Source organism: Salvelinus fontinalis, chromosome 24, assembly GCF_029448725.1.
Source record: "Salvelinus fontinalis isolate EN_2023a chromosome 24, ASM2944872v1, whole genome shotgun sequence".
Classification (NCBI taxonomy): Eukaryota; Metazoa; Chordata; class Actinopteri; order Salmoniformes; family Salmonidae; genus Salvelinus; species Salvelinus fontinalis.
In genome coordinates, this window is record NC_074688.1 from 2,793,406 (window position 1) to 2,815,972 (window position 22,567).

General features: G+C 41.3%; 1 protein-coding gene across 1 annotated transcript; it reads right to left on the reverse strand.

Annotated features, from left to right (window-relative positions):
• Positions 1-6,446: 6,446 nt before the first annotated feature.
• Positions 6,447-18,303, reverse strand: LOC129821758 (interleukin-8-like). Its single transcript, XM_055879387.1, has 4 exons — positions 18,045-18,303; positions 10,968-11,100; positions 10,458-10,592; positions 6,447-8,192 (listed from the first exon to the last, which is right to left on the reverse strand). The coding sequence occupies exons 1-4, from the start codon at positions 18,112-18,114 to the stop codon at positions 8,180-8,182; spliced, it is 351 nt and encodes a 116-aa protein (XP_055735362.1). The 5' UTR covers positions 18,115-18,303; the 3' UTR covers positions 6,447-8,179.
• Positions 18,304-22,567: the final 4,264 nt, after the last annotated feature.

Genomic DNA, 22,567 nt, shown 5'->3' on the forward strand with positions numbered 1-22,567 from the left:
GTGGAAACATAACCAACCCTGTTACATCTAGACATTAAGTGCTGTACAGGACTGCTGCCGAAGCCCTCTGTGGGAGTATATATACACGCCAAAATGGCTTGCACACATCTATGCCTTCCTGCATAGCCTTTGTGATGAGAATCTTTGCTATTTTCAATGCTGACTCAGCCTTACCATTACTCTTACTGTGGTAGGGTGAGGAGGTCACATGATGGAACTCCCAGGCTTTTGCAAAAAAAGCAAAGTCTTGACTCGTGAACTGGGGCCTGTCATGCCAAATAATGTCCCCCGGCCAAAAGTGTCCCCCTCTGTGTCACAATGGGATTCAATAAACTATTAGCGTCCGTTTCTATATCAACGGTGTGATGACGTCACGAATAAATTTTTTGAGATCATTACAGCCTAAATTATGTTATTTTGATAATTGCTATTCTAACAAGGGGGATTGCCGCCACAATTTCGCTGTTTAAAAGTTTTGTTTAGCTAATAAAATGAAAACATTACTTCAAACTACTTTTGGGTACCTTGTTAACATTACAACATGAAATCCATGTCTTAAACTTTGCTACGTTTTGGAAATGGCAAATAAAACGTGTGATCTGCTTGACACTGTAACGAGTGCGCTCAGAGTCGGGAAGCAAGTATAGGGAGTGAGTGTTTTAATAAATAAACAAAACAAATAAACACGAAACAGAAACAACGCACCGACATGAAACAGAGTCAATAACACCTGAGGAAAGAACCAAGGGGAGTGACAGATATAGGGAAGATAATCAAGGAGGTGATGGAGTCCAGGTGAGTGTCATGAGGCGCTGGTGCGCGGGACGATGGTGACAGGTGTGCGGGATAATCAGCAGCCTGATGACCTAGAGGCTGGAGAGGGAGTATAATCAGCAACCTAAAAGTGATAGACACATTAAAGTTACTTACATTACAGATCACGAAGTCAGCTAATTTCCTATCCATTCATATGCAAATCCATTTGATTCATAAACTGGCTTGTCTGGTTGTCATGTTTTTATTTTAACCAGCCATTCCTTTATCTAAACTGAAATAATATAATTTCAGCAGTCCTCTATTATGATTTAAAAAAATGTTGCATAGCTCATTAGTACATCCTTGTGATTGAATATATATGTATCTATTTGTAGGTCCTAGGATACAACAATGAATAATGTGGAACAAATAAATACCATCAAAGGATACGTTACAACTTACAATAATTAACACATCGTGAAACAGTCGTGAAAACCAACCTGGCAATATTTAAGATTTTGTTTTACACTCACATGGCAATCATAGACTAAAATACTGAATTCTGGTGGGTGGAATTTCGAGGGGGTGGTTGCTGTGTGGGTGGGATGTTCTGCCTGTCACTTGTTGTCAACAGGCAGCCAGTCTCGGAAGGGGGACTTGAAGAGGGAAACTGCAAAGACCAGGCACTGCTGCTCTCTTTGTTCAGAGTGTTTGCAGTGCTAGTGTTTTTAGTTAATCTGTGCATCTCACATATGTGCACAGTATGATAGAGCAAGAAAACTTTCTGAGTAGATAATGACAACATGACGATAATATGTAGCTGTAGACGATGTAATGATAAGTTAGAGGGTGCTTGGTAATGGAGGACTTCAGGTGGATCAACGTCTGGGTGTTGGGCATAACCCCTTGGTCCCGGAGAACAAGAGCAGAGTTAAAGGGAACAGGGTAGGAGACAAAGTTGTAAACAAGCAAACACACAGGTTATACTTTACTGTGAGGCAATTTGATGGCTTAGTGCAGTGTTATAAATGGGAGATAGGTATTTTTCAACACTTTTGGAAGGTATGGCCTACATCAAGCTGGTACCCCTCCGACTCAGAGCACAGAGAATCAGACTGATCCGAACTCACAGGTTCTGGTGGATGGGTATCCTCCTGGGGGGCTTGGACAGTCAATGGTCCTAAAGTCATTTGGAGAGGTAAACTGAAGAGGTACATTTTTACAAGTTCAGCATAACTACCATTTCTTCCTTTCTCAAATGTCAACCAAAGTTTAACATACTTTGTCTATTGGACTTCACCGAAATGTAGGGTGTCAGTGCTTTCAGTGGTTGACCGTCCAACTGCTCCAACTGGAGAATATTGTTGGCTTCCACCGAGGTAGCCCTAGGAAGATAAAGACAAATATCAGTGTTACGGAAACCAAAACCAGCTTCAGGTTATTTTGTGTGCAAATTGAAATAGTTATTATCTGAGATTTGTTATATTCACCTTAACAGATGATGAGCCCAGCTAGGAGTGAAAGAGCAGTGAGGTTTCCCAGGTCTCGCCTTCCTTTCGTCCTTCTTCTAAAGCAAGTAATTCGCCCGGTTGTCATAGCATATGGTCCCCTTCTTTATTCAGCTCCAGTAGCTCTGTTTCTCCTGCGCCTTGTCGATGTGCAGTCTTACCTTGACTGATATTAGGAATAAATGCAATCATATTTCATATTACAAATACATTTCTTATATATCTCTTGAAGGGCCAGAAAATAAATTAACAGTGGACAATCCTTTTTACCTGGTCAAAAACCTCCACATCCTTCTCAGTCCGTGCCTGAAGGTGGTCCTCGAAAGCTTTCTGATCTGATTCGACAACTTCCACCACATTAAGTGGGGTTTCAGTGATCTGAAAGTATGTTATGCAAAAATAGCAATAGACAAACACCAACACTAAGTCAATCATGTGTGAACCGTGGGTTGAAGATGTCCATCATCGCCTTGGAGGTGACCTTGTTAGTCTCGTCCTTTGGACGAGTACCCTTTTTAATGGGTTACAGAAGGGAATTTATAGTTAAGCGCGTACTCATTTACTGACCTTAATGGGTATTGCCTCCACCCACTTGGTAAAGTGATCAGTCGCAGTCTGACACCAGCTATTGCCATTCCTGGATTAAGATGAGGTCCACCCATAACATTTAAAGTGTTAGAGAGAAGATTACTTTTTTCTTACCTTTATCTGTGTCATACAGTATGCAGATGTTCATATGTGTAAGGATACTGACACACATTCTATAATATTGAACTCTGCTGTGGTCAACTAAAGCAAGCATTACAAAACAACATCTCAGGGCAAAATTTGAATTTGGGACACTTACCGATCATGTGCCATGGTGAAACAACTTGATGGGCTTCAACTCCGGTGCCACTGTCTTCACCCTCTAAAACGTTTGGCAGCGTGGACAGGGTACTGACCTTCAACTAAAAAGTGACAAATGAAAACATTGTGTACTCTCTGATATGACATTCACTGCAGTCATAATAATTTCAGATATAATAGAATGTGATTGATAAACAAAAGGTTATATCACTTGCCCAGCTGTCCACCTCCTTGACAATTCCCTGTCAGAAGAAGTGTAGGTTGATTTTGGCAATCATGCGCTTCACTCCGAAATGGCCAGCATGCATCTCTGTCAGCACGTTCTCCTCCTCCTCCTAAGTGAAAATCACACTCCTGTGTGGCTGGCCATCATCTCCCCCTAGGTACATATGATTGCCTAACAAGTTGGAAGGGAAGAGTTGTCGAAGTACTCTAATCTAAGTCCATTTGCACTGCTTTCTTTCTCTCTCTGTTTCTCTCTCTTCATCTCTCTTTCTGTCTTCCACTCTCTTCCCACCTCTCTCACTTTCATATTTTATTCATCAATTTCTTCCTCTCTCTCCCCCCTCTCTCTCTCCGTGTCTCTCTAGCAAAGACACCTAGTTAAGGAGCATTTAGAATTACCATACTTGCTTACACCCAGTGGCGATTTTAGCATGTAAATCTTGGTGGGGCAAAAAAATACATGTGAGATGCATACCAGCAAAGCCACTACACAATACAACACTAAACAATACATTAATTGCACTATAACGATGACAAATAGTGCCCATAAACTGTTAGGGCCTACATAAAGCTGTAGCAACAGCAGAGTCCCAACAGCAGTCCCAACACAAGAGCCTTGTCTGGCAGCGAAACAGTTTATTCAACCTCATTTACTGCCTTTAAAAAAAACAGAGCTGATATGGCTGACTTGCTTAAACAAATGTGGTTTCTACTGACAATTGAGACGTACAAACTATGGCATAAGGGGACGACAAGCAGATAAGAAGCAATCCGTAATTTCGATTAAGACATTAATGAGCGAGCTAGGACGGCCATAGTGAATTTAACTATTTGTTCAGCACTTTTGAAATGTAGAGCGACAGAATTCAGAACATGGGCCGTTTTTACACTGTTCTCCCTGTACACCCTCTCCTCTTTCCTTTCTCCTCTTTCTTTCCTATTGTTGGCTTGTTCGCTCACTATTTAAATTACTTACTTACACACGCACGCACGCACGCACACACACACTGAAAGAGAGACAGAGCAGCTGCTCCTGCTTAGTGTCATGTAACTATTGTTCATGTTCACCCATGATGCCAAATTGTGTGTCACACAGGTACAAGGTAATCATTGATGGGCATTAGAAGACGGGGCAGGGGAGAAGGAAGTGGGAGTTCTACACCATCGTGGAGGTGGTCCTCTTTGGTGATCCTGCGGTGACCCCCGCAGTCATTATATCATATTTTCCGACACGTAACCCTCCCACTGTCACCCACAACACTCACACTACAACCCACACCCACCAAAACATCCCTACATACATACACAACATACAGCATACAATACTAGTTACACTGTCACTAAACCCAGCACATCCACAGACACCCCACACAGAGCACGCCAACACTGATACCATCTCCCTCTACTACAACACAGGTAAAATTAAAAATTAAAAACACCACTCCCCACACTCAACCCCAAAAGAAGACCATTGCCATTGAGGCAAAACTGGACAATATCCTCGCACTTCAGAAACAAATACTTCAAGCACAGAGTGAGAGGAATGATATTCTTAAACAGTTCACCACTGCAATACAGAATTTCGAAGAACAGTAGCCTAAATCGAGTTATTTATTGTACACTAATAATTCATTCTCCTGAGATTTTCCTTGATTGTATGTTTAACTGAATTCTGTAATAACTAATTGTCATGTCTATTGTGATTGGTTAATTTTACACAAATAATTCATTCTCCCGAGATTTTTCTTGATCGTATGTTTAACTGAAATCGTTCATAACTAATTGTTTTGGAACATGTTTTGTTCAAATGGAAACTTAAATAACTGGCTTTGTTACCTTGGGTGTGCACACAAACATTTTTGTAACGTTTTCCAATATATTATTGATTAAATGTGGTTATGTACCACTAATGTGTGCGGTTGAGTATTATATGTGTTTTTGATTTGTAGATGTGTATTGTAGCTCCGGTTGTCCCTCTTCAGCATTGCTGCCTGTCGAACAGCTGCCATTGGGGGTCTAGTGCATGGTCAGGGAAGGGGTCAATGGGGGCCTCCACTGGTATTTCCTCTGTGATCCCTTCAAGGATCAGGACCAAGTTGTGGAGAACACATGCACTGGCAATCACATAGGGTACTTTGTTTAGAAGGAACAAGTCCAAGTGCTGCAGGCTCCTCCACTTGAGTAGCCCAAACGCCCTCTCAATGTGTCCACCTGTTGAACTGTGGACCTGGTTGAAATGCTTTACTCATCTTCAAGGTGGCCGTTGTTTCTGATTGGGACAATTAAGTCCACACTCAGGGGGTACGCAGAATCCCCGGGGAGATGGTATTGGGCTTTGAGGTCGATGGTCCTGTACACTCTGGCATTGTGCACAGAACCAGCAAACCCTGTGCAGATGTTTGTAAACATGAGCTGGCTGTTGCACACTGACTGGAGTTGGAAGCTTAAGACTGAGTGTTCTCAGCTGAAAGACAGAGCTAAATTATTCTTCATTTTCTTTGTTCCAGATAGTGTGTGAGGACTTGGCTCCTCCAGTTCCTCATAGAGGTGGACCCATTGAAAATAGGGTATTGGCCTCCCTGTGGCTGATGGCCAACCAGGAAAGTTTCAGGGGAGTGGCGGACTGTTTCATCTTTCACTTCATTCAAGTGGTCACAGACCATACCTAGCTGGTATCTGACTATGTGAAGTGGCCTTCTATTGAGCAGCTGCCAGTGGTAGAGGCCGCATTTGAGAGAAAGGCGAGGTTCCTTGGGGTGATTGGGTGTATAGATGGCACCCAGATTACCGTCAGGGTATGCCTACATAAACAGAAAGGGCCATGCCAGCAAGTAATCTGTTATTCATTGGTGTTGTTGCATTACTGCACAATTTCAATGCAACATTTGCCAGTAGATGGCGTCATTAGCCTATTGATAGGCAGTAGGTTTACGGTGCAGTGTCTTAATATTATAACTTATGAGGATGGTGTTACTAAATTAATGAATTATTGGAAAATTAAACCATGTATTGATCTATATTGTGATATATTTGCAAATATATACAGTACCAGTCAAAAATTTGGACACAACTCATTCAAGGGTTTTTCTATATTTTTACTATTTTCTACATTGTAGAATAATAGTGAAGACATCAAAACTATGAAATAACACATATGGAATCATGTAGTAACCAAAAAACGTGTTAAACAAATCTAAATATATGTAATATTTTAGATTCTTCAAAGTAGCCACCCTTTGCCTTTGTGACAGCTTTGCACACTCTTGGCATTCTCTTGTGTGATAGTGTGTGATAGTTGTGATAGTGTGTCAGCTTTGGAGGATCAGTCAGAAGCAAAAGGTGTAAACCTGCACATTGTTTTAATATAGGGAATACAATTATCCTAATCTACACTAACTTGTGGTAGAGATGTACACAATGCAACTTTGGTTCATATTGCAGGAAAAAAGGGCAAAAGACAAGTACAATAGCTAACCCAGAAATACTTTTATAAAACAGTAAGCTACACACAAGGTTTAATTGTTCTATCAATATAAAAACAATTAGGATATTGATTGTAAGATGAGAAAATTGACATTGAAGAGTGGAGGGAGAGCATTGAATACATTCATTCAATTTGGATTTTTTCCTAGCCACCGTGCTTGCTTGCTGTTTGGGGTTTTAGGCTGGGTTTCTGTACAGCACTTCGAGATATTAGCTGATGTACGAAGGGCTATATAAAATAAACTTGATTTGATTTTGATTTGATTTAATGTTTGAGAATAGTGAATCCTAAGAAACAAAAGAATATCAGCCTTAATGTTGTATATTTTCTTCACTCAAGTACAGTGTAAGTATTTCTACATTTTCTGTATTCTGAAAGAAAAAGCAGATCAGGAAACGATGACTTAACGCCACATTTTGGCCAGCGGCGAAAAATTGAATTAGATATGAGTATGTTGGAAACATACATTTAAGTTGAAAAAATATAGAGTAGAAAGGATTTGTTATGCCAAATAAATGTTGTTCAAGTGATAGTTTTCCAAATTGTAACCCAATATTATATGAAACAGACAAATAAGTCAAACATAGATATTCTTGGGTGATATTGTGGTAATATATGTTGAAAAGTTTAGGCCAATTTTGAGACAGAGCCATGGAGTATTTTTATGTGTATTTCTACTTCAAAAAAGGGAACATAAAGGCAACTTCTGCTGTGAGGTATATATTTGCTACTTCTGTAACCGGTGGGAATCGAATCCAGGTCGCTTGATTGCCAACCACATAGTGAGGGGTCGTTCTTAAACAAACCACTCTTTTTGAATTTGTCTTCTTGGTGAATGTTTGCAACCAAAAAGTATTTCATTACTTTACCAATATCTTTGTCTTTTGATTAAACGTAATACACATATCAAGATCCAAAATCATTTACTTCTTTCAATTCTGAATGAAACAGCCACTGTTGTAGGTACTGTACATGCAGTAGATGTCAGTAGGATAGATTCTGTGACCCCAACTCTGAACACTAGACTCGATTCAACAGTATTCTACTCAAAAAACGTTATTTATCTCTGATGGGCAATTACTTTCGGGGCACGTGAGTCAGCAACATAACAAATGACAAACCACATACAGCAACGTGACACCCACCGGGTGAGATGCAGTGTAAGAGAGTCCTGTCACACAACTTAACCAACTTAAAGGATGCTACACATTGGTAGTGGAAAAGGTGACAACTTCCAGCACTAGGTAAGTACTATGTAAATGGAGTCCATCCATTTTAAAGGCAGTAGCACTGAAATCTCTCCCTGTGTGCGAAGTAGCTCTTGATAGCATTGATCAAGTCAATGGATGTCTGGGTTTCAAGGCTTCTTGCTGTGGGTAAGAAACAGTCATATTTAGGCATATTTTATTACATAAGTATGGTGGTTGGATATATCTTATATGATCATGGTCTACTTCTTATTAAAAAAAAAACATGCACAGATGTGGTAAGATATATTGGCACCATTGTACTTTACAATGGAGTGCAACAGAGCGGAATGTTCCGTTTTTTTTATTTTCAAAACTGTCTGTCGGAAGGGTGTTTTTACCTGTAGGCACCTGTAACTTACCACAGGTGAGATAAATTACACAATAAACAAGAGTCATTGCCTCCAAGCTAATTTTAAACAAGGCAACAGTAAACTTGTCGTCGCCCACGAACGATGCAGAGCCCCCGCCCCCTTGGGCCAATTGAAATATCGTGTGTAACTAACGATTTTCAGTTAATTACTATACTGTAGCTCCCGCCTTGGGCCAATCATTGTAATTTTGTAAATGTCGGATCTCTATGGTAAGATGCATCATTCACCCAAGTTTAGTCAAAATTGGGCGAGTGGTGTCTAACGAGCGGATAGAGATCGATCCATAGTCCCAGGCCATTTTCTGAATTTGAAGTGAAAAAAATCTAAATTTTAGTTTAGACATTTTTTTCTTGGTCCTGTGCTGTTGTAAATCAAACAAATGTATTTTAGAAGAAATAGTCAATCATGAAAGGGTGCCAATATATTTGACTGCATCTGTATTACATTTTTAATGTGAAATGTGAAAACATAAATAAAACATCTGGTTCTTGTATTCTGCCTGTGCACGATTGTGGCCTACTTCATATACCACGTATATGTTACTTACAGTTGCGGACAAATATATGGGCACCTTTGCACTTTTTTAATTCCCAATTATTTTTTTTATACGTTTTTTTTTGTCTCCACACCTTATTGTATTTTCACACATTCTTATTGTAGCATTGCACTCCAACACACCTTGATAATCTGATGATTTCACACATTAATAAAGGCTCTCAGTACCAGAGGCAGAAAAGCAACCCCACAGCATTATTGAACCCTTCTTATAATTGATTGTAGGGAAGGTGTTATTTTCTTTAAATGCTTCATTTGGTTGTTGGTTAACATAGGAAGACCCCACTACTGAAGGAGGCACCAGAAAGCCTGAATAAACCTCTCAAAAACCCACTTAACAAGCCTAAATCCTGGGGGAAATGTTCTGCGGACCAGTTAAACAAAACTAGAGCTCTTTGGCGATACAAATCAGTGTTTACTGACGAGAAATTCAAGCATTCAATGAAAGAACACCCTCCCTACAAGCAAAGAGAGGGGAGGTTTGATAATGCTGTGGGATTGCTTTGCTGCGTCTGGTACAGGGGGCATTGAATGTGCACAAAGCATCATAAAATAAGCAGATTATCAACTGTTTTCTAGTCCAATGTTCAAGCCAGTGTCTCCATTGAAGGTTGTGGGTCTTCCAGCTGGAGAACGACCCCAAACAACACACACACAAGCGATGCTGGACTGTTCTTGTCACACCCTGATCTGTTTCACCTGTCCCTGTGATTGTCTCCACCCCCTCCAGGTGTCGCTTATTTTCCCCAGTGTATTTATACCTGTGTTTCCTGTCTCTCTGTGCCAGTTCGTCTTGTATGTTTAGTCAAGTCAACCAGCGTGTTTTTTTCCCCCTGACCTTGAATCTACCTGCCCTTCGGTACCTATTGGACTCTGAACTGGTTTTGACCTTTTGCCTGTACACGACCATTCTCTTGCCTACCCCTTTTTGGATTAATAAACATTGTAAGCCTCCTGTGTCTGCATCGGGGTCTCGCCTTGTGCCTTGATAGTTCTGGTGGCCAGCGAAGAGTCTAGATCGGAATCACATCCTTCGGCGAGATCTGAAAACAGCAGTTGGTGGAGGGCACCCCTAAAATATTTAAGAGCAGTTTGCAGCTGAAAAGTGGGCCAGATTGTCTGTAGAAAGGTGCAGCAAGCTAATTGATGGCTACAAGAAGTATTTGTCTGCGCCAAAGTCTGTGTAACCAAGTAATTGCTCCGGGGTGCCAATAATTTTGTCTTTATTAAATAAAAATTGTAAACTTAAGTTTACAAAAATAAAATAGGTTCTCTTATGCTGGAGATCAAATAACAAGGTGTGGTGACCCAGTTTTCAACTTATTTCAGAAGAAATAGGGAATTTAATAAAAGTGCAAGGGTGCCAATATATTTGCCAGCATCTGTATATGATTCATATACTGTAGACCCTTTTCCAAATGGGTGCATAGGTAGACAGACAAACATGTTGTTGTTTTACCTGGCTCGTTTATTCCAGGTCTTTGGGCTGTGTGAGTTTCTCTTGTGCTTGGCCAGTATCTGCTCAATGATCTTCTTGACAAAGGGAGCGCTGACGTCCAAACAAATCTCCCTACCGCTCCCCTTCAGAGTGGCTCTGCAAGACAGGCACACAGTACAGTCAGAAACAGAACTAATATTACCACAACCTAGAGCTGAATCAGCTTTTGTAAATGAAATAGGACGTTAGTAAGCAAGGACTCGCATAGAATAATTTAAGGTAAATATCTGAATGTGAACATTGTATAATGACCATATTTTAGAGTCGGTGTTAGTGTTATAACTCGACTATAAGCATCATTTAAGATAGGCAACATAACATATTTTTGTCAGCACTAACTTAATTAAATATGATTCATATAAGATGGCCATAGTTGATATCAACATGATTTAAAACCCATATCAATATCAACTTATATATAACAGTCATATTTTAGGGTTAGCATGATTTAAGTCGGTAGTCTGAACTCACATGATCTCTGTGTCTTTGCAGTGAGAGCTGGGAGGGAACATCTCTACCTTGTCGATGAGTTTACCAATCCGACGCCTCTCCATCTGGATGCAGCGACAACGTAAGTCTGACCCCAAGTCACTTAGAGTCATCCCTGTAGAAGGTCAGAGGTCAGTTTTAGACTACATCATATTGAGTGTGAGGGGTGGAGGTCACAAAAATGTGAATGAAAGAAGCAAGCTTTTAATCGTTAAAGACTCCAGACACCGACGCCCTAGACTGATAACTCTGCTTCCTCACGGCAAGCGGTACCAGAGCAACTGTCTGACACCAACAGGCTCCTGAACAGCTTCTATCACGGCTCCTAACAGCTTCTATCACCAAGCCATAAGGCTGCTAAATAGCCAACAACATGGCTACACAGACTATCTGCACTGACCCTTCTATTTGATTTTTGCACTGACTGTACGCACACTCATACGCTCACTCACACTGACACTCCAACACACACACTTCACTTGCTCACACACACACAACACGCGCACACGTTCAAACTGACTCTACACACATGCACATACACACATACAATCCGTACAATACACATACAATACAAACCGCTGCTACTCTGTTTATCACATGGCATGATGCCTAGTCGCCTTACATATCTAACACTCCCACTCCACTGTAAATACGGTATTGGCACTGACCCTGGAACTGACCTTGAATATTATGTACTGTAGCATACTTACTTTCTTCTTATTTCTGTTTCTCGTGTATTTGTTCTACTTTACTTGTTTTTACAGTACTACTGATATTGTTGGGAAAGAGCAAAAAAGAAAGGCATGACTGTTTTTGTGCATGTGGACATTAAAAACTTGAAACTTGAAAAGCTTCGATTCAAACGACACACTGTAGTCCAGTCTCTTTCATGAACAAATTCATCTTTCACATCAAATCATTAACAGTTAGTTCACATGACCACGGTTCAACTCATGAAAAGCCCAACAGTCAAATGAAATGCACACCTCTCATGTAATGTCATTGGAGTGTAAGTCAAATCAAAGGTAACACTGTCTGTTTGTTCAGCTCTTTAGGCTGATTCAGGCGATGTCTGTTCCATTTGAATGGTGGGACTTTCATTTTAAAGCTGTCGCTTGCCTATAACATGTCAATCATATTGCTCCGCCCAGGACGCCGCAGTCTAGGGATGCTTTCTATTTAGTTTAGCTCACCTGGTGCCCCGGTTTGCTAAATATGCTGAAATCAATTGTCAAAAGTTTTATCCTTCAATGTTTCTCTTTGCCATATGTGTTTGTGTTGTTTTGTTTTCAATTCCACCCCTAATAGCCAGTATCGCCATAGGTTCTGAGTGGGGCATTCAGAGTTTCCCTACGTTTGAAATCGAGTGCTAACTCTGCCCACCTGGCAAGGACCGAGCATCCCCGCTTGCAAAACGAGCGTGCAGATGCATGGGCTGGGCAATTGGACTGACATGTTAGGAAGCGGCAGCTTTCAAAGAATCGTCCCACCGTTCAAATGAAACGGACTGTGACGTCCGTCGTCGGAATGAGACCAAAGCGCAGCGTGGGAAGTGTTCATCGTACTTTATTTGAATGAACACAAAAAACAACAAAGGAAAAAAAACGAACGTAGAGTTCTGCAGGGCTATACGGCTGCTGTGCAAAAACAACATCCCACAAACTAGGGTGGAAAAACAGGCGGCCTAAGTATGATTCCCAATCAGAGATAACGACAGACAGCTGCCTCTGATTGGGAACCATACCCGGCCAACAAAGAAATAGAAAACGAGAATGCCCACCCAAATCGCACCCTGACCTAACCAAATAGAGAAATAAAAAGGCTCTCTAAGGTCAGAGCGTGACACAGACAAGGCTTGAATCAAATCCTAAACAGCTGAATAAACAGTCATAGTTTCACCTTTGATTTGAATTACACTTCCATTATAAATTGACCTCATCCCATCAGTAGAGGATGCCTGGTTATTCTTTAAAAGTTCCTTCCTCGCCATCTTAAATAAGCATGCTCCATTCACAAAATGTAGAACCAGGAATAGATATAGTCCTCCAGACCCGTCTGCCCTTGACCAGCACAAAAACATCCTGTGGCGTTCTGCATTAGCATCGAAAAGCCAACGTGATATGCAACTTTTCAGGGAAGTTAGGAACAAATACACACAGGCAGTTAGGAAAGCTAGGGCTAGCTTTTTCAAACAGAAATTTGCATTCTGTATTACAAACTCAAAGTTCTGGGACACTGTAAAGTCCATGGAGAATAAGAGCACCTCCTCCCAGCTGCCCACTGCTCTGAGGCTAGGAAACACTGTTACCACCGATAAATCCACTATAATTTAGAATTTCAATAAGCATTTCTCTACAGCTGGCCATGCTTTCCACCTGGCTACCCCTACCCCAGTCAACTGCCCGGCACCCTCCACAGCAACCCACCCAAGCCCCCACCATTTCTCCTTCACCCAAATCCAGATAGCTGATATTCTGAAAGAGCTGCAAAATCTGGACCCCTACAAATCAGCCGGGCTAGACAATCTGAACCCTCTCCCCTTAACAAACAGATTACGGACCATTTCGAATCCCACCGTACCTTCTCCGCTATGCAATCTGGTTTCAGAGCTGGTTATGGGTGCACCTCAGCCACACTCAAGGTCCTAAACGATATCACAACTGCCATCGATAACAGACATTACTGTGCAGCCGTATTCATCGACCTGGCCAAGGCTTTCGACTCTGTCAATCACCACAGTCTTATTGGCAGACTCGACAGCCTTGGTTTCTCAAATGATTGCCTCGCCTGGTTTACCAACTACTTCTCTGATAGAGTTCAGTGTGTCAAATCGGAGGGCCTGTTGTCCGGACCTCTGGCAGTCTCTATGGGGGTGCCACAGGGTTTAATTCTCGAGCTGATTCTCTTCTCTGTATATATTAATGATGTCGCTGTAAGGTGTGCGTACTGGCGGTAGAGAAGTCAGACGCAGGAAAGCAAACCTGATTTACAACGGCATAGTTTAATAAATAAAACCACAGTGAACAGTACAAATAAATCAATGGGTAAAACCCGTCACACACCAGCATAACGTGCACAAGCACTACAATAAACAATTCCGGACAAGGACATGGGGGAAACAGAGGGTTAAATACACAACGTGTAATGATGGAATTGAAACCAGGTGTGTGGGAAGACAAGACAAAACAAATGGAAAATGAAAGGTGGATCGGCGATGGCTAGAAGACCGGTGACGTCGACCAAACAAGGAGAGGGACCGACTTCGGAGGAAGTCGGGACAGTCGCTCTTGCTGCTGGTGATTCTCTGATCCACCTCTACGCAGACGAAACCATTCTGTATACCTCTGGCCCCTCTTTGGACACGGTGTTAACAAACCCCAAGACGAGCTTCAATGCCATACAACTCTCCTTCCGTGGCCTCCCAACTGCTCTTGAATGCAAGTCAAACTAAATGCATGCTATTCAACCGATCCCTGCCCGCACCTGCCCGCCCGTCCAGCATCACTACTCTGGACGGCTCTGACTTAGAATACGTGGATAAATACAAATACCTAGGTGTCTGGTTAGACTGTAAACTCTCCTACCAGACTCACCTTAAGCATCTCCAATCCAAAATTAAATCTAGAATCGGCTTCCTATATCGCAACAAAGCATCCTTCACTCATGCTGCCAAACATACACTTGTAAAACTGAACATCCTACCGAACCTCAACTTCGGCGATCTATAAAATAGCCCCCAACACTCTACTCAACATATTGGATGCATTCTATCACAGTGCCATCCGTTTTGTCACCAAAGCCCCATACACTACCCACCACTGCGACTTGTACGCTCTTGTTGGTTGGCCCTCGCTTCATACTCGTCGCCAAACCCACTGGCTACAGGTTATCTACAAGCTAGGTAAAGCCCCGCCTTATCTCAGCTCACTGGTCACCATAGCAGCACCCACTCATAGCACACGCTCCAGCAGGTACAGTATATCTCACTGGTCACCCCAAAGCCAATTTTTCCTTTGGTCGCCTTTCCTTACAGTTCTCTGCTGCCAATGACTGGAACGAACTGCAAAAATCTCTGAAGCTGGAGACCCTTACCTCCCTCACTAGCTTTAAGCACCAGCTGTCAGAGCAGCTCACAGATCACTGCACCTGTACATAGCCCATCTGTAAACAGCCCATCTACCTCATCCCCATACTGTATTTATTTATTTATCTTGCTCATTTGCACCCCAGTATCTCTACTTGCACATTCATCTTCTGCACATCTACCATTCCAGTGTTTAATTGCTATATTGTAATTACTTCGCCACCATGGCCTATTTATTGCCTTATAACTCCCTTGCGCTCACTGTATATAGACTTTTTGTTTTCTTTTTTCTACTGTATTATTGACTGAATGTTTTGTTGATTCCATGTGTACCTCTGTGTTGTTGTATGTGTCGAATTGCTATGCTTTATCTTGGCCAGGTCGCAGGTGCATATGAGAACTTGTTGTCAACTAGCCTACCTGGTTAAATAAAGGTGAAATAAAAAATCATACAAAAATAAACTCAGCAAAAAAAGAACCGTCCTCTCACTGTCAACTGGGTTTATTTTCAGCAAACTTAACATGTGTAAATATTTGTATGAACATGATGAGTCAACAACTGAGTATGAGTCAACAACTGAGACGGAACAATAAACGTTTTCCATAAACGGAACAAGTTCCACAGACATGTGACTAACAGAAATGGAATAATGTATCACTGAACAAAGGGGGGGGGGTCAAAATCAAAAGTAACAGTCAGTATCTGGTGTTGCCCCCAGCTGCATTAACTATCTCCTCCTCATGGACTACACCAGATCTGCCAGTTCTTGCTGTGAGATGTTACCCCACTCTTCCACCAAGGCACCTGCAAGTTCCTGGACATTTCTGTGGGGAATCACCCTAGCCCTCACCCTCCGATCCAACAGGTTCCAGATGTGCTCAATGGGATTGAGATCCGGGCTCTTTGCTGGCCATGGCAGAACACTGACAATCCTGTTTTGCAGGAAATCACGCACAGAACGAGCAGTATGGCTGATAGCATTGTCATGCTGGAGGGTCATGTCAGGATGAGCCTCTCTCAGCCTATTGCGGACAGTCTGAGCACTGATGGAGGGATTGTGCGTTCCTGGTGAAACTCGGGCAGTTGTTGTTGCCATCATTTACCTGTCCCACAGGTGTGATGTGCGGATGTACCAATCCTGTGCAGGTGTTGTTACACATGGTCTGCCACTGCGAGGACGATCTGCTGTCCGTCCTGTCTCCCTGTAGCGCTGTCTTAGGCGTCTCACAGTACAGACATTCTAATTTATTGCCCTGGCCACATCTGCAGTCCTCAATCCTCCTTGCAGTATTCCTAAGGCACGTTCACAGAGATGAGCAGCGACCCTGGGCATCTTTCTTTTGGTGTTTTTCAGAGTCAGTAGAAAGGCCTCTTTCGTGTCCTAAGTTTTCACAACTGTGACCTTAATTGCCTACCATCTGTCTAATTGCCTACCACCCGTTCCACAGGTGCATGTTCATTAATTGTATATGGTTCATTGAACAAGCATGAGAAAAAGTGTTTAAACCCTTTACAATGAAGATCTGTGAAGGTATTTGGATTTTTATGAATTACATGATAACTGATGTATGTTTGAAAGGTGAGCATTATTCATTCAATAGACTGGTCTACAATTAGAAATGTGATCTAATGCTTGTTTGTTTCATTCCTTGCTTGTTACTGTAATTAAAAAAAAAAAACTTGTGAGTTACAACACTTTTAATTGGGAGCCGTGATTAGCTTGATTGAAAGTTATATTTAAATAGGTAGATGTAGCCGTTACTCAAATACGCACATACTGTACATTCAGAAATACAAATTCTCTCTAAAATTATTTCTTCACTTATTGTTGCTATTGTCTACCCTTGACTCTTGCCCGATGCTCCTTAAATGCAGATAACTTTTCATATTTTTCCATGTTGTGTCCTGGGATAAATCATACGCTTGCCCCGCTATTGCACTGGAGAACTCTGTGCGTTTTTCCCATTCGACAAAGGAGAAACCGCACGCTTGCATGTCTGGATTGTTATTTCGGTACTTAACCATGTCTCTGGATTGTATATACCTTTTGAAATATGCTGTGTTAAAGACTCTGGTTCCTCTGGACTATGGTTTTAGTACTGTCTGTAAAAATCCGATCTAGACTTGCCGTTATTTTGCTGCTTTTACTGTCAGGAAATGGGCCATTTAACCCAGGTCCTTACATTTCTACCCAATCTGAATCAGAAAGTCAGAATGGTCTGACGTTACTGCACATAAATGTAAGAATTCTTCTTCCAATTTTGTGAATATTAGGATAAAAACCACAGGACTACATTAATTTATGCTTTCTGAGACCTGGCTCAAAAGATCTATCACTGACAAAAACATTAGCATTGATGGTTACAATGTTTTTCAGTCATATCACAAATTTAAGGGTGGTGGTGTTGCTATACAAGGCATGTTTTCGGCAACCATTCTGACTTCTATTTCCAAACCCAAGCAATTTGAATATCTGGCTTTGAATATAAATCTTTGCGCATCCTTTAATTGAGTTGTCTCCTCTTGTTATAGACCCCCATCTGCTATTGCTAGCTCTCTGGGTTGTATTTTTGAATTGCTGTTATAAAATGTCACACTGAATTTGTGATTAAGGGTGACCTGAATCTAGACTGGTTGACATCGAACTCTGATCAACTCAATAATCTATGTAATAATGACTATAATCTTACTCAGATTGTTAACAATGTAACCAGGTTTAATGCAAAGTGTGTTCTATAAAATCCTCTTTGGTTGATCTTATTTTAACCAACACTTCACATCATTTGAATACGTCTGGTGTTACCATTTGTTCTTAATTGACTTGCCTGGTTAAAGGTTCAATAAAACAACATGTATAATATTATATTTTGATACCTTTACTTATTTTACTGCGCATATGAATTATATTCATGTCCATAGGGTGTCAATGCATTGAGTCAACGTAATAATAGAGTAGATAATAATATAAACTCACCCTTGGTGATGGTCAGGAGGGCCAGGAGCACACCGATAGAGCTGTCTGACATTCTGATGCTCATCTTCATTTTGGCGAAAAACTGGAGATCCAGTAACTAGACGACAAGGTAGTATGATCCTAAGACAAGCTGGAGTTACAGTAACTATGGTCCTGCTGGAAGCCTAAGCTCGAATAACAAAATAAACCATTAGTAGTTTATTAGATATTACTCTGTTTATTGTTATGAGATTGTGTCCTTGTCTCTTAGTATGATTCAGTCTCATTACTGTCTGTCTCCCTGTATGGAGAGGCACCAGTCCTTTTATATACAAGCAGTAAAGTGAGTCACTAGTCAGGCCAGGGTTGGTTGGACCATCTTTGGAATCCACTCTTATCTAAACTGGTTGTCGGATTACGGCAATTAAAGTAAAACCACAGAAATGTCTTCAGTTTACTTTCCATGACCATCAGAGTTTCATCAGACCAGCTAAACTCCAAGAAAACCCTGTTCTTACACAATCTGGTCTGGTATTTTACGCAACCTGGGAAAAGTTGTAGAGGCCCTAGGGGTACTGGGCATTGATCAGGACAGTTTTAGAAAAGCCAGTTCAACCACAGACAACATTTTACCGTTTTTTTTCAATCACTTGAACACTTTTCTCGATTCAGGGATTACTTTTGCGAAACAGCTAATGCAGCCCACTAAACTGCATTTCTCTTGCAAAATCAAAACTTTAAATATATTTTTTATAACTTCATCAAACAAGTATGTGTCATCTAATGAGATTTATTTTACAATATGAACTAACACCATCTCAACTTAAAATACATATTACAAAAGCAGCGAACTCAATCAAAACAGTATCATTTATTAATCAAATGAGATCTCACAATTTATTTAATTTTACCTTTATTTAACCAGGTAGGCCAGTTGAGAACAAGTTCTCATTTACAACTGCGACCTGGCCATGATAAAGCAAAGCAGTGTGACAAAAACAACAACAAAGAGTTACACATGGGATAAACAAACGTACAGTCAATAACACAATAGAAAAATCCATATATAGCGTGTGCAAATGTAGTACGATTAAGGAGGTAAGGCAATAAATAGGCCATAGTGGCGAAATAGTTACAATTCAGCATTAACACTGGAGTGATATATGTGCAGATGATGAAGTGCAAGTAGAGTAGTCCATAGGGCAGGGGTGTCAAACTCATTCCACGGAGGGCCTAGTGTCTGCAGGTTTTTGGTTTTTCCTTTCAATAAAGCCCTAGACAACCAGGTGTGGGGAGTTCCTAACTAATTAGTGATGTTAATTCATCAATCAAGTACAAGGGAGGAGCGAAAACCCGCAGACACTCGGCCCCCCGTGGAATGAGTTTGACACCTGTGCCATAGGGCGTCAATCGTACTACACCGGCTCCGACGCTCGTCTTATGTGGCAGGGCTTGCAAACTATACAGACTACAAAGGGAAGCACAGCCGCGAGCTGCCCAGTTTCCCGAGCCTACCAGACGAGCTAAATAACTTCTATGCTTGCTTCGAGGCAAGCAACACTGAGGATTGCATGAGAGCATCAGCTGTTCCGGACGACTGTGTGATCACGCTCTCCGTAGCCGACGTAAGACCTTTAAACTGTTCAACATTCACAAGGCTGCGGGGGATTACCAGGACGTGTGCTGACCAACTGGCAGGTGTCTTCACTGACATTGTCAACATGTCCCTGATTGAGTCTGTAATACCAACATGTTTCAAGCAGACCACCATAGTCCCTGTGCCCAAGAACACGAAGGCAACCTGCCTAAATAACTACAGACCCGTAGCACTCACGTCCGTAGCCATGAAGTGCTTTGAAAGGCTGGTAATGGCTCACATCAACACCATTATCCCAGAAACCCTAGACCCACTCCAATTTGCATACTGCCCAAACAGATCCACAGATGATGCACTCTCTATTGCACTCCACATGTCATTCAAATGTACTTTTTATTATATTTTATTTTTACTCTAAAAAAAATACAAAAAATCTTTGACCATCATTCAAAATCCCACACAGCAACTCCACTTCCACATACCAACCCTCAGCCCATCCCATCTATCTCTGCTGGCCACCCACTTTGGGTTTCTACGCATTTCTACACATATCTTTCAACTATGATGTGATGCTTAATGTACAATTTCAATCTATCTAATCGAATAGAATCCACAGATTGCGAGTTGAAGATAAATACTTTTACTAAGAGTATTAGTATATTAGTAATTGACTGACCCGGTCTCTCCAGATCTCCTAACAGTACTATTTCTAGGGTCAAATTTAGATCAATGCTATGCATTTTCAGCCATTCCTGAACCTAAGACCAGAAACAGGCTACCTTTGAAAAAAGTACAATTTTCAATTAATTGAAAATGAGACATGGCAATCGGCACAAAGGCAAAAAGGCCATTTTTAAACAATGGATGAGCTTTTCTTAGTAATCTACTTGAGAACCATTTAGGGTTAAAATAAAACTTTTGAATTAGTGAAGCTTTTAGAGAGAGGTTTAGTGCTGTTATATTTAATCATCTCAACCCACCCAATTCATATTCATTATATAGATAGGCCCGCTTTATTTTGTCTGGTTTAGCGTCTCAGACAAAGCGGGAAAAAAATTGCTCATATGATTTGAAAAACGAATCATCAGGAGTAGGCAGCGCCATAAGTAAGTGAGTAAACTGAGATATGACTAAGAAGTTAATCAGGGCAATTTTTCCATAAATAGGCAGGTATTTACGTCTCCATGGTTGCAGGATCTTGTCTATTTTTACAAGTTTTCTATTGAAATTCATTGTGGAGAGCTTATTTATATATTTAGTGATATGAATACCGAGTATGTCTACTTCACCATCAGCCCATTTTATAGGTAAACTGCAGGGTAATGTAAAAGTTGTATTTTTTAAGGATCCAATACGTAATATTGTGTCACGTTCTGACCTTTGTTTTCCTTTGTTTTGTCTTTAGTTAGTATGATCAGGGCGTGAGTTGGGGTGGGCAGTCTATGTTATGTGTTTCTATGTTTAGGTTTGTCAATTGGCCTGATATGGTTCTCAATCAGAGACAGGTGTTTTGCATTGTCTCTGATTGGGAACCATATTTAGGTTGCCTGTTTTCACTGTTGGTTTGTGGGTGTTTGTTTCCTGTGTCTGTGTTCATGCCACACGGGACTGTTTCGGTTAGGCTACTTTGTTATTTTGTATTTTTTTGTCGTGTCCAGTGGATTATATTAAAACATGGACACTTACCACTCTGCGTCTTGGTCCGATCCCTATTACACCTCCTCTTCAGACGAAGAGGAGGAAATCAGCCGTTACATATTGTACACTTATCATAATTAGGTTTAGTCCAGAGAGTACAGAAAAGTCATCTAGCTCTTCAATGAGACATTGCAGGGATCTAGCTTGCGGACTTGATATAAAACTTGAGTCATCGGCATACATGGACACCTTTGTTTTTAAGCCTCTAATCCTCTAATCCTCTAATGTTGTTATTGGATCTGATTTTGTTCTTGTTTAACTCCTCTTGACAATTCAAAACTCTGAGAAGTAGTCGTTATTTACTATTTTACACCTGGGGTTACTATACATTATATTTACCGAAATTGAAAAAAATCTAGGCATTTATAAATAAAATCCAGCCTTTATCAAATGCATTTTCAAAATCAGCTATAAATACCTGTCACGTTCCTGACCTATTTATGTTAGTTGTTATGTGTGTTAGTTGGTCAGGACGTGAGGTTGGGTGGGCATTCTATGTTTTCTGTTTCTGTGTTGGTTTTGGGTTGCCTGGTATGGCTCTTAATTAGAGGCAGGTGTTTGGCGTTCCTCTAATTAAGAGTCATATTTAGGTAGGCGTTGTCACAGTGTTCGTGGTGGGTGATTGTCTTCCGTGTTTGTGTATGTCGTTGCGCCACACGGGACTGGTTTCGGTTTGTTTGTTAAAGTGTCATTTATGTGTAGGCTTTTTCCCTGTTCGTGCGTTCTCGTGTGTTATGTGAGTCCGTCGTTCAGATCTGTTCTACACCGTTTATTTGTTTTGTTAGTGTATAGTCAAGTTCGTGTTTTTTCGTCTTGTCAATAAATTCATTATGTATTCAAACTCCACTGCGCCTTGGTTCAATCCCTGCTCCTCTTCGGATGAAGAAGAGGAGGACAGCCGTTACAGAATCACCCACCACTCCAGAGCCAAGCAGCGGAGTCGACGGAGAAAGGGACGGGAAAACAAGGATTTCTGGACTTGGGAGCAGATAATGAATGGAGAAGGTCCCTGGGCTAAGGCAGGAGAAAATCGCCGTTCTCAGGAAGAGAGGGAGGCAGCTAAAGCCCAGGAGCGGTGGTTTGAGGAGGCAGCAAGGAGACGTGGCTGGAAGCCCGAAAAGCCATGGGAGCAGCTGGAGGCACTGGGGAGAGCAGAGGCTATCGGAGAGAGGAACCGGAGCTATGAGGGAACGCGTCTGGCACGGAAGCCAAAAAAGCCCGTAAGTAATTCCCAAAAATTTCTTGGGGG